The following is a 17,500-nucleotide window of genomic DNA, read 5'->3' as shown; positions in this document are numbered from 1 at the left end:
GGCTTGGCTGTAGCCAGATAGCCCTCCTTAAGCCAGCGCTCTGCCAGACTGTCCCACACCTGGCCTCAGGGACACAGCGGCAGGGCCTGAGCTGAGCTGCCCTCTGGCCGGGCCTCCCTCCTACAGGTGTGGATGATGTTTTCGTGTTCATCAACACCTACCGCCAGGCCACCCACCTGGAGGACCCCCAGCTGAGGATGATCCACACCATCCAAACAGCAGGCAAGGCCACCTTCTTCACCTCGCTGACCACGGCCGCTGCCTATGCAGCCAACGTCTTCTCCCAGGTGGGAAGCCTGCTCCAAAGTCCCTGTCCTGGCTTCTCATCTGCCCACACATGGCAGGCTCCTGACCCCAGCACCTTCATCTCAGGACCCTTGCTGTGACCCCAAAGTCCATCTCTGTGATTAACCACCCATTCCAAAACCAACAAGTGGGGTGATTACAATCATACCGTTAGTTATTGGTGCTCACAAATAGGTACCCCGCCGTGGCCCTGGGGAACCCGGCAGGTTCTGAAGCTCTTTTCATGTGATTTTTACAACCCAAGATAAAAGTATAGTCAATAAATAAATAAAAAAAAGATGAAAAAGGGATTGCAATCAACCCCAGGGAAACTCTATTCCTTAGACACAGGTGTAACTGAGAACAATTTGGGTTTTTGGAGAGAAAAAAAAAGTATAGTCACCGTCTCTTTTCTTCCTAGCACAGAAACTTGGGGCTCAGAAAGGTAAAGTGACTCATGGTCACACAGCTGGTAAATGGCGACCCCTCTACAGTCTCCTCGCCCCTGGCCTGAGCTCTTTCCCTGGCACCTCATGCCCCATTTTCATCCCTCATACAGTTGGTCTGTCTGTCTGTCCCCCTCCCTCTCTCTCCTCCTCTCCCCCCTCTCTCCCGTCACTGCTCCCACTTCCATATTCCTGAGTGGGTCCTGTGTACCTACAAACACATCTTTGAGAGACTCTGTGACCTGACCCTGTAGCTCACATAAACCTCTCTGGGCCTCAGTCCCTCAGTGGGTTATTCTGGAGCTGAGAAGAGCAGGTGGTAAGGTGGTTTTATAAACTTCAGGTCTACCTGCTCATTGGTGAGGGTTTCCTCCAATCGCCACAGCCCCAGGCAGGTTCCTGTGGGATTTCTGGGGATCCTGTATCCTGTTTTCATTGCTGGTTACCAAACCCGTTCCTTCTCAACAACTGGCAGCTTGGATTGGGGGCATGTGTCTTGACTTGGGTAATAGCGCTTCGGATGTTTACTCTGGCGAGGTGCTGTTCCCAGCTGGCTGCAGGTAGACCCGAGTCTCTGCCCTCGGGTGGAGCACGCTCTTCCTCTGCTGCTGTGTCCAGCAGAGCCCCAGAATCTGGCATCCTCCAGGCCTGGCGCTATCATCCCGCAGCCAAACTGTTCCTACTTTATCCTGGAGAGAGCCAGCTTTGGGTTGTCTCCTGCTGTAGAGACAGCCAAGCCTAGCCATCATCCTGTCCTCATGCCTCCTGGTTGCAGATTCCAGCTGTACATGACTTTGGCTTGTTCATGTCCCTCATTGTGACCTGCTGCTGGCTGGCTGTCCTGTTCACCATGCCTGCGGCCCTGGGCCTCTGGAGCCTCTACATGGCACCCCTGGAGAGCTCGTGCCAGAGCAGGTGAGTGGCCTGCACCCTTCACACCCTGAGTAGCCACAGCACCCAGCCCTCTCTTTCCAAACCCTCTGGGCTTCTGTGTGCTCAGCCCTGGGCTAGGTAGGGACAGGGAGGGAACAACTGTTGCCTAGCATCTGTTTGTGGTCACATGTGGACAGGAGGTGGGCATCCTTATGGACTGACCATCTTTAGCCACCGTTCCCCTCAAGGGCCCAAGGACCTGTGTCCTCTTACTCTGCCTCTTATGGAAATGTGGAATCTGACCTAGGCATAGGGTATCATAGAACAGCTCTTTCACCTGCCGTGACCCTTCGTGTCCCCAAGGAAGAGCGACAGCTGAGGGTAGATGGCCCCAGAAGAACTCAGCGCTGGCTCTTGTAGTCGGGGCTGCCTTTTCCTGAGAGGCAGGAGCAGCCATGTGCTGCCTGGGCTCATGCAATTTCCTGGCCTTGCCCCATCCTCTCTGGGTGCTGTGACTCCTAGCCTCATGCCTGTCCACTGCCCTCCATAGCTGCCACCAGAAGTGCGGCCGCAAGAGCTCCTTGCATTTCCCTGGGGACCTGTTTGCAGCTCCAGAGCGGGCTGGGGGTGGCCCTGCCCAGGGCCCGTTACCCTACCTGGATGATGACATCCCCCTGCTGAACGTGGAGGATGAGCCAGGTGAGAGCTGGCCAGCCTGGCCAGGGACGTGCAAAGATAGGCGGGTCCCAAGGGGGCCAGGCCAGATGGCCTGTGGGGACCTTACCTGGTGTGTGGCCTTCCCCAGGCAGGTGTGGGCCAGAGCAGGTTGAGGCCCAGACTTTGACTGGCTACCACTCTGCCTGGCAGTGTCTCTAGAGCTGGGTGACGTGTCGCTGGTATCTGTGCCCCGTGAGGGTCTGCAACCCGCCCCCGATGGGAGCAGCAGGGGCCAGCTCCTGGCCCAGCTGCAAGAGCTGTTGCACCACTGGGTCTTATGGGCAGCTGTCAAGAGCCGTTGGGTGATTGTAGGTAAGTGTGAACACTCCCTTCCGCCTTCCGGCTCCACCTCTACAGTGGCATGAGGGTAGACGCACCCCCACCAAAACCAACCAAACAACAACAACAGAACAAGTAACAAACACTGGGTATGGAGTAGCACCTAGAGACCTGGGCGGGACCGCTTCTCTGCCTTCTTCTCCTCTTCCTGCATAGGCTGCCCCTGGGCCTCCTCCACCACAGCTCACAGGCTGCCCTGTGCCAGGCAAGAGAGCAAAGTCCTCATGCTTGGCCCTGGAATAGACTAGCCTGGCTGAGTTTGAACCCCGGTTCTGCCCACCGTGACCTTGGCTGTGCCAGGCAGTCTGACACTTGAGTTCTTGTCCTGAAAATGCAGGTGGTAATGGTGCCCAGGGTGTAGGGCATAACTCGGTGGTAGAAGCCTGTTCCGGGCCTGGGTTCTGTCTCAAGGGTCTAGGAAGACAGCTCTCAGGAGCGTGATGTGTTTATAAAGGTCTCAGCTTGGCACAGGTGGGGCATTCCAGGTGCTCAGTATGCATGAGGAGCCTTCGCCTTCTTCAGTGGCTCATCAGAGCTGCTGCAGTCAAGGGGAAGTACCAGGTCCACGGGGACTGTCAAGATGCTCTGAGACACTAGCTGGCTGTCTTCACTAGGGTTTCTGTTGCTGTGAAGAGACACCATGGCTGGAGCAACTCTTATAAAGGAAAGCATTTCATTGGGATGGCTTACAGTTTCAGCGGCTCAGTCCATTATCGTCCTGGCAGGACATGGCGGCGTGCAGGCAGACATGTTGCTGGGAGAAGGAGCTGAGTGTTCTACATCTTGATCTGTAGGCAAGAGGAAGTGGTCTGAGACACTGGGCAGTATCTTGAGTGTATATGACCTCAAAGCCTGCCTCCACAGTGACACACTTCCTCCAACAAGGCCATGCTCACTCCAACAAAACCACACCTCCTAATCATACCACTCCCTATGAGATTATGGGGGGGGGGGGGCTCAATTACATTCAAAGTGCCACACTGGCCCTGTGGATGAGTGTCAGTTTGTACCTTACAGCCGGGCCCAGCAACTCCACAAACACCATAGCTGTCTCTGCCTCTGGTGGGACTACTCCCCCCTGCCCACTCTCCACACTGACAGTGGTTCCGCCAGGGTGGAGTGCCAGCCTCATCCACCTTCCACGGCGTTTTCCTCACAGGACTCTTCGCCTCCATCCTCATCCTGTCCCTGGTCTTCGCCAGTCGGCTCCGCCCCGCCAGCCGGGCCCCATTGCTCTTCCGGCCTGACACCAACATCCAGGTGCTGCTGGACCTCAAGTACAACCTGAGTGCCGAGGGCATCTCCTGCATCACCTGCTCAGGTGAGGATCCCCACCGGCTGAGCCCACATCCTGTGGTGTCTGAGCCCACTGTTGGCCTGAGAGATGAACTATTGCAGAGATGCAGTGAGCAGGAGGGACAGACATCCTGGGCTTGGGGGTCCACACTGCTGAGTCAGGGACAAGCTGTTCCAATAGCAGAGAGGAGCCTTTGTGGAGGGAGGAGAGAGTGCTCTGTGGGCATGGATATCTCGGAGGGCTGCCCGAAGGTGGTGTCTAAGCAGAGACTTAAAGAATGAGAGTCACCAAGCTAATAGAGCTGGGGAGGGAAGGCATGGGTGAGGCCGAAGGAGAGGAAGGAGCTCAGTGAGGCCAGGTGGGCAGGGGCAAGGAAAGAGGGCTCTAGGCTGCGGGCAGTGGCGGTGATTGGGGGAAGAGCAGAGCCAAGCCCGAGAGGAGTGGCTGCAGGAGCCGAGACTGGCCCGTGTGTTGATGGGAGGAGCAGAGTCCTGGGGGGAGCTGGGTTGGTGGACCAGTTGGAGGTGGGCAGGAGGCTGGCATCATCTCTGGAGGAGCCATGGAGGGGCTCAAGAGTCACTGTCTTAGGAGAGATTTGGTACCTCTAGGAGGACGACACAGTAGGTGTTGATGAGCAAGAGGGGGAAGAGTGGCTTCCAAGGTCAAGGCCCTTGCTTGGGACAGGAGGACCGGGGGTGGGGGGTGGGGGTGCGGCAAAGGTGAGCAAGTGAAACCACTCTGCCCTGCTAGGCAGAACCAGAATGAGAGAATGCTTTACTGAGCTAAGTGGCTGCAGCTCAGGAGAGGAGCCCGGCTGCTAGTGCTTAATTGCCTTCACTTAGTTAGGGCGTTGTTCCCATTAACCCAGACTTCCCCCTTGGTCATGGCATGAGCCGAATGCATGATAGCAGACTGGAGCAGACAGGTACCCAGAGCCTTGCATCCATAGTCAGCCCAGCTCAGCCCCTGGGTCTCAGAGCCACTCTCTATGTTCACAACACGCACTCCCAGGGACCCCCCCCCCGCCTGACCCCTGCTACTTCCCAGCTAGCTGGACAGATGCCAGAGCAGCCATCTGAAGGAGAACCACCTCACCCCCTTCTTTGTGTGGCAGCAAAGAGGGCTATGGATCTACAAAGGGCGACCTCTCCCAAACTCCCCTCATTTCCTATGCTGTCCCTGGTCCCCGAAACTACGACTTTCTCCTCTGCCGATGCGATTAATAACCCTGACCTTGGGTGGTTATGAGGGCTGATATTTTAATGTGTGAAATTTCTCTCAGTTTAAACCAACATTTTGTCTGTCATGCTACGATAAGGCAGGCCATTGCCCAGCCTTACCCTCCCCTGATAATTGGGAAAGTGAGGCGCAGAGTAGGCATGTGGGGACATCGCCAGATGGGGACAAAATAAACATTTGATGCTTTCCTCGATTCTGTTGACTCTCCCTCAAACCACTGATAGCCACTCCTCCCAGCCTCTGGGCCCTTCACAGATCCTAGCCTGTCCTCCTAGACCACCAGGCGTGGCCAGAGGGACCCCCATGTCCCTGACTCAGTGTGTGGGGGCAGGTCTGTTCCAGGAGAAGCCCCACAGCCTGCAGAACAATGTCAGGACATCCCTGGAGAAGAAGAAGCGAGGTTCTGGGGCTTCCTGGGCCAGCCGGCCTGAGGCCACTGCACAGGGTGAGTGGGGTGGGTGGGTAGATGCATCCTGGTTCTCCCGTGTCTGACTCCACACGGAGAACAGGTCACACCTAGAGCTGACCCCCCCTCCATGGGAACAAGAACCTGTGTCCTTGGGTCGTTTAAGGACAACATATGAAAAATCAGGGTCCCCATCTGCCATCTCAACAGCCCCCAGAACTCAAGGGGAGCTCAAGGCTTCTGCCAACTGCAGCCTCCATGAGCCTGCCTTAGTCACCAAGGCCATTCTGAGAGTCAGTATAAGGGTGTCCTGAGCCTTGATTCATCTCTCGGGGGTTTCCGGAAGGAGTGCTGGGACAAGGGGAAGTGACCCTCGTGGACGGTTATCTTTATCCTTTCCCTGTCACCCACTTTCATTGTCACCGGCAGTTCCCACCATTGCCATTACAGACCTAGCCCCATCTTTGACACTGTATCCCATGGATGGCAGCACCAGCCTACTTCATTGCTGGTGTCTCCAACATCATTTGTGTGACTCTCTGACTGTTACCACCTTCCACCATCACTGTCACCTGCCCGATGACCGTCACCACCACGATCTCATTCCATTACCTTCACCTCCCACTATCATTCCCACAAACCCTTTCTGGTAGAAGGGCCAGTGTCAATCCTTGAGGAGGAGCCCAAGCTCAGTGCTCAGCTCCTCAACCAACAGGGCTAAGGTGGACTTCTGTCCACCCGAAGCTGTTAAGGTCACTGCCCACTCCTCTTCCATCCCTTGCTTCTTCTCAGAGTCCATGAGCACTGTGTACATCTCCAAAGTGAAGAGCAAAGGACGTCCGGCTGTCTACAGGCTGTCCCTCAATGCCAGCCTACCAGCCCCCTGGCAAGCTGTATCCCCTGGAGATGGAGAGGTGCCATCCTTCCAGGTGAGCCTCGGCTGTCAGGGAGTTAGGCACTGAGGAGGGGCCGTTGGTGCCATGCTGGTGGATACTGGCCATGTAGGCAGGTAGCAGGGCCCTTGAGGGTTGAGCTGCTCCAGGCACATGAGGTCCAGTCCATAGTAGACAGACGTCCAGGCAGACCTTGGTTTGAGTCCTAGCTCTGGCATGTGCAACTTGCATGTTGTTGAGCAGGTGATTCCGTTTCTCTGAGCCTCTGTCTCCTCATCTATGAAATGGGGTTTAATGGACAGGGAACAAGAGTTGTGTGCCACCTGACAGATGGAATGCAGTGTCCCCTCTGGCAGCCCATAATTCATCCTATAACCAAGAGGTTGCCCAGAAGACAGCCTTCCAGGATAAGCCCACAGTCAGTGTCCCCTCAACAGGAGGACCATCCTTGTTCCTTTACCCTTTCCCACCGTCTAGGTGTCTGGCACAGAGGAACCTACTTGGTTAGATTTGTCCACCACAAATGCCCTCCCTCCCTCCACGGCCCTGCCTGACCTTCCTTCTCAGAATGCCCTTCTCCCCTGCCCCTTCTCTCACCTGATGGCCCTGCCTGACTGACTCTGGCCCATCTGGAATCTGACAGCATCCCCACTGCCATGTCCATGAGGGCGGGGCCTTGCCCATCCTGCCCAGGCTTAGTCCTTAGATTCAGGCACAGAACCTGTCCCAGGGAGACACCTAGTTTCCTAGTTTCTCTTGCTGTGATAAGATGCTTTGATGCAAAGCAGCTTAGGGGAGAAAGGGCGGGGTCTATTTCAGTCGACAATTCTAGGCTACAGTCTATCATTGTGGGGAAATCAAGGCAAGAACTTCAGCTAGTCACATCAAATCTCCAGTCAAGAACAGCGGGAAATAAATGCATGCATGCTCACTTGCTTGTACTCAGCTCTGCTTCTCCATTCATATGCAGTTCAGGACCCCCTTTCTAGGGAATGGTGCTGCCCGCAGTGGGCTGGCTCTTCCCACACCAGTTAACTTAATCGAGACATTCCCCACAGGCCAACCCAGTGCAGAGGGTCCTTCATTTAGACTCTCCTCCCAAATGACTTTTGGTTGTGTCAAGTCGACAATTAGGCCTAGCCCAGTGAGTTCTTGGTGGAAAGAAATGAGGTTCAGAGAGAAAGGGAGCAAAGGGAGAGAGGAAGGGTTGCCCAGCTTTCAAGTTCAAGCCTAGGCCTCTGAGCTCTGGGAAGCAGGACAGGGTGGGAGATAGGCCAAGGAGGGAGGGGACAGACCTTGAGGCCGGGCAGGCCCAGGCAGCCTCCCCGAGTCACGTGTCTTGTCTCTGTCAACCCATTGCTTAGGTGTATAGAGCGCCTTTTGGTGACTTCACCAAGAAGCTGACCGCTTGTATGTCTACAGTAGGGCTGCTCCAGGCGGCGAGCCCCTCCCGCAAATGGATGGTGACGGCCTTGGCCTGCGACGCCAAGCGGGGCTGGAAGTTTGACTTCAGCTTTTACGTGGCCACCAAGGAGCAACAGCATACCCGGTAAGAGCCAGGCAGATAGACCTGTGTGCACCACCCAGACCATTGCTTCTCTTCGCTTCTCTCAGTCTAGGCAAGGAGATATTAGCAAAGATTACGGGCCCACGATTCCCCAAGCCCAGTCTGCCACTGTTCCTGTCAGCTCTGCTTTTCCTGTCACCATGGCCATCTCTTGGATCCACCTCAGGGCATTGGCGGTCACCGTATCCTGTACTCGGAACATTCTGCTCAAGTCCTTCTGAGCTTCACTTCTCCAGATCCAAGTTTCTAGCCTGATGTCACCCCCTGGGGGAGGCTGTCCCTGAGCAGAGCCCCTGCCCCATCCCACATCACCCCAAACTCTCCATGCAGGCATGTTCGTCTGGCAGGTGACCTGTCCCACCCCAGGAAAGGTGCCCTTCGGGCGCTCTGAGAGGTTGTTCTGGTGCATCCCACACTTGGTGTGGTGTCTGGCACTCAGTAGGTCTCCGCTGGCCGGATGAGTGTGTGACACACTTCCTGTCCGAGGTTCTCACTCACTTGTAATAAGCAAGCAGCTGGTTTCCTGCGCCCTCTCCTACACTGCCCGGGAATGGCGCAGACTGTATCTGGTGCAGTTTCTGCTTTACACTCAGTCTCCCCACCCCCCCGGCATGCAGCAGGCACCTAATTCTTGCTGAATGAGAGCTGCATTCTGCACCACATGGAGTCTCAAGCCCCCAAGGCAGATATGTCCCCAGCTTTATACCCTTGTGTTCTGAACACAGCCTTATTTATCAGGTAAGGCTGTCTTGGCATAAGTATTCAGGCATTCATTTCACTAACACCAAATGTGAGCTGTGTGTCCACATGCTGGAGGCAGGATGGGGTAGCGAGCACCTCTCTGGGAGACAGGAGACTACCAAGTGGCAGCTGCATGCTGGCAGACTAGGATTCACACTCGGGAACAGCCCAGCCCCATTCCAGGAGGGTATCTCAGTGCCAGGCCTATGGTAAGTGTGCTTCCTGGGCACTGTGGTCTGACTGGGAACTGGCATCAGGCATTCAGCTCCCCCATCACCACGGGTTGACTTCATTTGGAGCAGAGAGGTGAAGTCAGGAGGCAGCGGGTGTTGAGGTGGCTCTAGCGGGGTCCTTTCCGCTAAATATCCTTGTCTCAGGGTGGACTGACTGCTGCCGAGCCCAGGACTGGGCTTGTTCTGTATGCACAGATGTGGCCTGGAGCCTAGCAGCTCCCTGGATGAGCATTCTAGAAGAAACTAGAAGCCGGTGGCAAACTCAAGGCTCCTTGACTCCTCGGGTTTCAAAGGGTCTATAGGCTGCTGAGGTGGGACACTAAAGCCGGCCCTAGGTCCTTCCTGAACTCTGGAGGGCTGTTCCAAAGCTGGACATTTGTGCTTCCCCAACCCGTGCCAGTGTGGGAGACTGAGAGCCGGGGGAAGAGCCTTGATCAGGGCCAGGCTAGTCTTGGCAAAGGCAGGGATAAAGCAAGCCATGAGATTCCCAGCCCTGGGTACCCTCTGCTCCTGTGCCAGGGGAAACACAGCTTGGTTCCCACCCTCTGTGACCCCTGAAATGGTCTCCTTGCCTCGTCTTCCCCGACCTTTCCTGGACTTCCTAGGCCAGCCAGGCCTCCTCACCTCACATCCTTTGAGTTTTCTTGGCCTTCCCTACTCAGCCTGGCCTCCCTGCCTCCACAGGAAGCTGTACTTTGCCCAGTCTCACAAGCCCCCCTTCCACGGGCGCCTGTGTGTGGCGCCACCCGGGTGCCTGCTCAGCTCCAGCCCCGATGGGCCCACCAAAGGCTTCTTCTTCGTGCCTAGTGACAAAGGTACTTGTCGGGGCACATCCCTGGGGGGACCGAGGGGGGCCTCAGAAGCCTGGGCCCTCCCCTCAGTGTCGGCTCTGACTCCCCCCTGCAGTGCCCAAGGCCCGCATCTCTGCCACCTTTGGCTTCAACCCTTGTGTGAACACAGGCTGTGGGAAGCCAGCAGTGCGGCCACTGGTGGATACCGGGGCCATGGTCTTCGTGGTCTTCGGCATCATTGGCATCAACCGCACCCAGCAGATGGACAACCACGTTATCGGGGACCCGGTACGGCCACTTTGGACAGGTGTAGGAGGGCCCGGCTGCAGCAGCAACCTTGAAAACTGGCACATGTGCATGGCTTGCCCGTCCAGTCCTTCATATACACTCATGGCAGCCCTGAGGGGGCGTTGTTCCCCTGGAGGACTGAGCAGAACTGACTGAGAATTACTCAAGAATATGGGTACATTTGGGGACCCGCGCTGGCTATATGGCCCCTTTAGGGGCGGGAACAGAGATGAGAGGAGTCACATGTGAAACCTGTCCTCTGGTCCTCCTCCGGGGTGAAGTATGGAGACATCACTGAACATGTGTGATTGAACGACCTTGCAGGTGTACTTAAAATGTCACTAGAGGTCATGTTTGGGTTGGGCACAGACATGGCAGCACATGTTTGTAACAAAAGGAAGAAGTTGAGCTCTGTCTTTCCAGTGTCCGTCTGCAGAACAGGGGTGGGAGACCGAGGAGGGGACAGGCAGGCAAGATAGGGCGGGCTGGAAGCCAAGGAGGAAAGCATTGTGTCCAGTTGAGAGGAAGAACAGAGACAAGGGCAGGGGACTGCGGGATGAGCTATTACTGGAGCAGAGGCACCAGAAGGGCAAGAGCAAGGGGAGCAGTGGGCACCACATGAGGGGGTGACATGGTAATAAAGTTAAGGGGAGCGGCTGAAGGGTCTGAGCCCACAGTGGGAAAGGGGAGCCTGGGACTGAGTCCACAACTCACTGAGTGCCCGGGCCGGTGTGTCTCCTTGGGAAAGGGCAGCGTCATCTACGACAGCAGCTTTGACCTCTTCAAAGAAATCGGGCACCTGTGTCGCCTCTGCAAGGCCATCGCGGGCAACTCGGAGCTGGTGAAGCCGGGCGGGGCCCAGTGCTTGCCCTCAGGTATGTGTGATCGTGGTTCACATGACACGGCGCGATAGTGCATGCCTAGTGTTTGGATGTCTGTGCTGGAGCGTGCCTATACAACGCTCACAACTCCATACAAACATTTTCCCGATATGCACGGGCTTGCGAGTGGATGGGCACACACACCTAAGGTGTGATATGTGTATTAGTGTAATGTATAGGAATACCTCAAGCGGGGGAGGGGGGCCCTCCCAAAACTGAGAGCAAGCTCAGTTGCTGGTCCAAAGACTACCTGGCTGAGGTGGCCCAAAATGTTACTTCCCACCTCAGCAGCAAGTGTGAGGCTGTAGGTCTCTCAGTGACACTGCCCAATGCTTACAGACACATCGGAAGCTTGAGAGGCAGGTGAGGGGTGTAATGTGTGGTACTGGCCACTCTTCCCGTCACAACCTCCTCTTGCTTCTTCCTACAGGGTACAGCATCTCCTCCTTCCTGCAGATGCTGCACCCCGAGTGTAAGGAGCTGCCTGAGCCCAACCTGCTGCCAGGGCAGCTATCCCACGGGGCGGTGGGTGTCAAGGAGGGCCGTGTGCAGTGGATCTCCATGGCCTTTGAGTCGGTGAGCCTGGGGGCGCTGCGTAGTGTGCTTGTCTTGAATGCATGTCCCCCTACACTCCTGTTTCTCTGCCCCACCAGGGAAAAATACCTCGGCTCTGGCCTGAGGCTCACAGCTAGCAGTTGTCAGTGGCAAGCGTTACCCATCTGACTACACAGCTTCGTCCTTTCTGCCACATAGATTAACTGTCTGTGGGAGGAAAGGGGCCCAGGAGATGCCTTTCTTTCATCTTTATGTTCCCTCGGCTCCGCCAAGGGAGGTACAGGAATAAGTGTACTCATGCATGCACACCGTCATATCACCTGGTCTGGCCTCCCTCCCTGGTGTCCTGCTGCCTCCCTGTGCAGACCAGGGTCCCAGCCTCTACCTGATCCTGGTGCCAGTGACACTGTAGATCAGGTCCCCAGTTCCCTCTGTCCTTTGATTCTCCGCCTACAAAGCAGGGTTTAAAAGCCTTCCCATAACTGGGCATTGGTGGCGCACGCCTTTAATTCCAGCACTCGGGAGGCAGAGGCAGGCAGATCTCTGTGAGTTTGAAGCCAGCCTGGTCTACAGAGCAAGTTCTAAGACAGTCAGGGCTGCACAGAGAAAGCTTGTCTTGGAGGAAAAAAAGTCTTCCCCTGCCCAGCCCAGTCTGGCTGTTATGGAGACATAGCTCCATGGAGATAAATGGGGACAGCACATCTTGCTAGGAGTGGTAAAATTGAGACCAGGTGACAAGCGGGAGCGAGTGCTTACTCTCCGGCCACTCATGCACCCTCCCACAGTCAATGTCACTTGTCCTATAAACCATGAAGCCACTGGTGCAGGTCAGGGGGCTGGAGACCCCTAACCTTTTCATTTTTCTTTTTTCCTTTCTCTTCTTCCTCTTCTTCTTCTTCCTCCTCCTCTTCCTCTTCTTCTCCTCCTCTATAAAACTTAGTGTCTGAATTAGTTGCCTTTTTGTTGCTGATTACCCTCCCTCTTCAAAGAAAGAAAAAAAAGAAACAACTGATGAAAGAAAATCTTTATTCCAGCTCAGGGTTTGGGAGGGTTCAGTTCACCATGGTGAGGGAGATGCAGCAGAACACACCGGATAGGCCAGGAAACAGAGTAACATAGTAAGAATGGTGGTTCCAATGGCCCTCTCTTTTGTTGCACCTGGGACCCCAGTCTGGGGGGGGGGGAGGCATGCACATCCAAGGTGAGTCACCTCACTCAGTACTCTCTAGAAACCTAAAACCTACGCTCTCTCCTAGGCGGTTCTAAACACCATGACATTAACAATAAAGATAATGTGTTACAAGTCCACCCCTTTGTCATCTTGACACCTGAATGTATCCATTTAAGTTGTATTCTTCCAACCCTGGCCCCCTCTTAGGCTCATGTCCATCTCACAATGAAAAAAAAAATGATCCTTGGCCAGGCAGTCGTGGTGCAGGCCTTTAATCCCAGCACTCAGTTTGAGGCTAGCCTCGTCTACAGAGAGAGTTTCAGGACAGTCACCAAAGCTACACAAAGAAACCTTGTCTCAAAAAAAAAATTATTCTTAACAGTTCTGATGTTTTTCAAAAGTCTTGCTTTCAGAGTCTCCTCTGAGACTCAAGGAAGCGCTCAACTGTGAGCCCCTGTGAGGCTCCATGACCTATGCCTCTTGCATCCTGCATACCTGCAAACCAGCACGTGTGGATGATACCACTGTCTGACACCAACTTGAGCAGTATATGGCCCCCCCTTGGGCCATGGCTTCAGTAGCCTTTAAGTGCCCAGGTGGCTGAACTCAGAAAAACACTTCCCTGGGTGGTCCTGTGTTTGCCAAGGAAAATCTTCCAAACGAGCTATCACTTTTATGCCCCAGAGTCTAATTCCTTCCCTATTGTCCTAGTTCAAAATGGTTGGGCTTCCTTGATAGTGCTAATCTATGAAACAATCCTTCTCCTACAGCTTTCAGTTGATTACCTTTGTGAGAAGACTCCATGTTTTTCGAATCCTTCTACTCTGTTTTTGTTTTTGAATGCTCATTTTTTACCATAAATTTGGCTAAAAATGGGCAGCATTAACTATGCCACAGCCTCAATGTTGTGCCTTGGAACTTCCTTGGCTAAATTAATTAATCCGTCACCCTTAAATGAGTCCTCTCACCATGTTTTGAGACTTGCTTAATATCTTCCCAGTTGCTGTTTGTTTTAGTTAAGGTTATTGTTGCTGCAATGGAACACCATGACCAAAAGCAAGTTGGGGGTGTAAGGATGAGTTTGCCTTATACTGCCATATCACTGTCCATTGAAAGAAGTCAGGACAGGGACTCAAACAGGACAGGAACATGGAGGCCGACAGAGAGGGGTACTGCTTATTGCCTTGCTCAGCCTGCTTTCTTATAGAAGCCAGAACCACCTGCCCAGAGATGGCACCACCTACAACGGGCTGGGCCCTCCCCCATCAATCACTAATTTAAAACAATGCTCTCCAGGCCTGCCTACAGCCCAGTCTTAACAGAAGCATTTTCTCAGCTGGGGTTCCCTAGCTTGTGTCAAGCTGACATGAAACTATCCGTCACACTGTGATAAATACCTGACAGAAACAACCCAAGGGATACAAGGTGTGTTTTAGCTCCGAGTTCCAGGCCACAGTCCGTCATAATAAGTCACAATGACAGGAGCTTGAGACATCTGGGCACACCTCCGTCATAGTCAGGAGGCAAAAAGTAATGAATGCATGTGTGTGTGAGCTCATCTCTACACTCTCTTAAAATTATTACTATTATCATTATTATTATTAATATTATTAATGTATGAGTGTTGCCTATGTGTATGTCTGTATACCACATGTATTCAGTGCCCATAGAGGACAGAAAAGGGCATGAGATGTTTTGGAACTGAAGTTACAGATGGTCGTGAACCAGTATGTGGGTGCTGGGAATCAAACCCAGGTCCTCTGTAAGACCAGCCAGTGCTCTTAACCACTGAGCCATCTCTCCACCTCCTCATCTCTAGTCTTATACAGTTCAAGCTTCCCTACTCAGATAATGGTGCCAAGATGAGTGGGTCTTCTCATCTCAAGTAATATAATCAAGATAATCCCCCAGACATGCCCTCAGGTCCACCTGACCCAGACAGCTTCTCACTGAGAGTTTCTTCTCAGGTCATTGCAGGTATTTCAAATTGATAATTAAAAATTATCCATGAAGAGAAATAGACAAGATGTAGACAGTGATTTTTGCCAGAATATAACATGAATAAAAGTCTAACTTCCAAAGGAGTCCTTGCTTCCTCTGAAACTTCAAGCACACAGTCTTTACTGTCCAAATTCCTGTCGGCATTCTGATCTTCCAAGCTCCAACCAGAATGGCCCAATAAACTCTGGTTAGAACATTCTAGAGTTTTTCTAATTCCTCCTTCAAACTTCTAGGGGCATAAGAACTAATGGTCAGGGTTAGTTACAGTAACAACCCCACTCCTGGTACCAGTTTTCTGATATCACTATGACCTAAAATACCTGACTGGGAGGAAGAGTTTACTCCCTCATGACTGAGACAGGGTGGTGGAACGGAGTGTTTCCTGTCATGGTGAACCAGGAAGTAGAGAAAGAATATGGGCATTTCAGAAGTATTTTCCTAACATTTATTTAATTAGGTCCCCAGCCCATGGGACAATGCCACTCATACCCAAAGTGGGTCTTTTCCTCTCAATACTGTAACTTCCTGGAAATACCTTCAGCGTACACATCCAGGGGTGTGTCTCATCGAATCCTTAGTGACTCTAAATCTAGTCACATTGACAACGAAGACTGGCCATCCCAGCATTTTAGACTTTTTTTTATTCATTTTACACACAATTCCCCTCCCTCCTCTCCTCCCATTCCCTCCTCTACCTTCCATCTATCACACACACACCCCATCCACTCCTCCTCCATCTCCGTTCAGAAAGGGGCAGACCTCCCATGATATTTAAACATAAAATTTTTTGTGACATTGGCAACTGGGCATGGTATCATACACCTTTAATCCTAGTACTTGGAAGGCAGAGCCAAGTAGATTTCTGTGAGCTCAGGGCCAGCACGGCCTATATAGTGAATTTCTAGCCAGCTAGGGCCTTATGGTGAGACCCTGTCTCAGAAAGAAAGAAAAATACATTGTCACAGTTGTACTGTCGTTGATACCATCCATCTACAAAAGCTTTGTCCCCATTAATCGCCAAGTTCTTGCCCTTCCTCCCAACCCTTGGCAACCCCCACTCTATTTTCTGCCTGTGTTTAACTATACTAAATATATCATATAAATGGAATCACAGATTTGTCCTTTTCATGAGCAACATGTCCTTCAAGATCCGTCCGTCTCGTAGCATGTGGTGGAACCGTCTTCCCTTTTACAAGCTGATGCCACAGCCAACTTGAGACTGGAGATGCCCTTGAACATCTCCACGACCAAGCAGGTCATCCCCTTCCCAGCTGAACCTCAGCAGCGCTCACTCACATGTATGCACGCATGTGCACACACACACACACACACACCTGTGAGTAGACATGCTGAGTCTAGATCATAGCAGAACTAGGTCAGTGAGGCAACACAAAAGAAAGTTCTAGGTCCCTTTTAGGGCTGTGCACTGTGAGCTAGCAGGCTGCCCAAGCACTGCAAGCTTGCATAACCAGCCAAGAGGCAAGCATCTGCCCAGATGTTCTGAGAGCCCAGAGGAGGCACGTCATGAACAGAAAGAAACCAGTCTTAGGGTCACGTGGAGGGGCTTCCCGAATAGGCAGAGGGTGACATGAGGAAGCATGGAGGAGTCTAAGAGAGAATTATGTTGGTTCAGAGCCAGCGGCAGCTCATGGGGGATGGCTCAGCCCCCACATTCTCGCAGGACACCTCCGCTGGTGGCCACAGAGTAGCTGTCTCTTAGGAAATGCAAGAAGACCCACTAGTCTCACCAGCCCATGTCCCCTGCAGACCACATACAAGGGCAAGTCCTCCTTCCAGACCTACTCGGACTACCTGCGTTGGGAGAGCTTCCTCCGGCAGCAGCTGCAGACCTTCCCTGAGGGCTCAGCCCTGCGCCGAGGCTTCCAGACCTGCGAGCACTGGAAGCAAATCTTCATGGAGATCATAGGTGGGTGTGAGTCCAACCCTCCTGCAGGCCGGCTGTGAGTAGCCATTCCTCTGCTGCTATCCCGAGTCCTGGCTCAGAACCCAAGACTACTGATGAGAGGCCAGACTACTGATGAGAGGCCAGAGTGTGGGTCCTCTCCTGCCGGTGGCATCTGGCCATGTGTGATCTTGAATTTGGCCACCTGGAAAGGAACGTTTGGACCAGTGAGATGGCTCAGCGGATAAAAGCACTCGCTGTGCAAGCCTGATCGTTTGAGCCAGTCCCCCAACCCATGGCAGAAAGAGAGAACGAACTCCCCTAAGCCCTCTGACCCCTACCTGTGTGCTGGATCAATGGGCTCACATACAATAATAATTTTAAAAGTAGGGTCATGGCCCTTCCTAGGGTCTGCTCTGCTCTGGGGCCCTGTTTAACTCCTTGAACTCCAAATAAATTTTGCTTGTGGGCAGACCTTAGAGAAAAGCTCAAGATGGCGAAACTAGCTGTGATTGCCTCTTCCTACAAAGCCAATAACCTCTGTCCTGGGGTCAAGGACACAGTCTCTTCACACTGCAGCCCTTGAGTCCCTTCTTTCCTCCCTTGCAGGGGTACAGAGTGCCCTGTACGGCCTGGTCCTCTCGCTTCTCATCTGTGTGGCCGCGGTGGCCGTGTTCACCACCCATGTCCTCCTCCTGCTGCCTGTGCTCCTCAGTATCCTGGGTATGTGTGCCAAGGGTGATGTGTCCTGGGGATGAGGTCAGTAAGGGTCTGGGGCAGGCGACAACAGGCCGGGCTCATGGGAGTGGGACCAGGGAAGAGTCTTCTGGACCTCTGAGCCTCTGGCCACCCAGTCCTAGAAAAGGCCTTGTTG

At 53.5% G+C, this 17,500-nt stretch overlaps 1 protein-coding gene and 1 long non-coding RNA gene across 2 annotated transcripts in view; one reads left to right on the top strand and one right to left on the bottom strand.

Moving 5' to 3' along the window:
* Positions 1–17,500, top strand: part of Disp3 (dispatched RND transporter family member 3) — a 46,335-nt gene that overhangs the window by 26,166 nt on the left and 2,669 nt on the right. Inside the window, exons 6-19 of the mRNA XM_075945412.1 lie at positions 127–287; positions 1,507–1,646; positions 2,155–2,303; positions 2,472–2,633; positions 3,820–3,981; positions 5,528–5,641; positions 6,395–6,531; positions 7,860–8,044; positions 9,721–9,851; positions 9,943–10,115; positions 10,864–10,990; positions 11,427–11,572; positions 16,491–16,650; positions 17,236–17,349. Of these exons, the coding sequence (XP_075801527.1) occupies positions 127–287; positions 1,507–1,646; positions 2,155–2,303; positions 2,472–2,633; positions 3,820–3,981; positions 5,528–5,641; positions 6,395–6,531; positions 7,860–8,044; positions 9,721–9,851; positions 9,943–10,115; positions 10,864–10,990; positions 11,427–11,572; positions 16,491–16,650; positions 17,236–17,349 (2,061 nt within the window). The remainder of the gene's footprint in view (positions 1–126; positions 288–1,506; positions 1,647–2,154; positions 2,304–2,471; positions 2,634–3,819; positions 3,982–5,527; positions 5,642–6,394; positions 6,532–7,859; positions 8,045–9,720; positions 9,852–9,942; positions 10,116–10,863; positions 10,991–11,426; positions 11,573–16,490; positions 16,651–17,235; positions 17,350–17,500) is intronic.
* The window catches only part of LOC142833723 (uncharacterized), a 28,944-nt gene continuing 28,192 nt past the window's right edge, over positions 16,749–17,500 (bottom strand). The window contains exon 3 of the long non-coding RNA XR_012907439.1: positions 16,749–16,831. This is a non-coding gene — a long non-coding RNA (uncharacterized LOC142833723). The remainder of the gene's footprint in view (positions 16,832–17,500) is intronic.

Source organism: Microtus pennsylvanicus, chromosome 13, assembly GCF_037038515.1.
Source record: "Microtus pennsylvanicus isolate mMicPen1 chromosome 13, mMicPen1.hap1, whole genome shotgun sequence".
Taxonomy (NCBI): domain Eukaryota; kingdom Metazoa; phylum Chordata; class Mammalia; order Rodentia; family Cricetidae; genus Microtus; species Microtus pennsylvanicus.
Note: the sequence above shows the minus strand (reverse complement) of the source record. Positions and strands in the feature narration are given on the sequence as shown.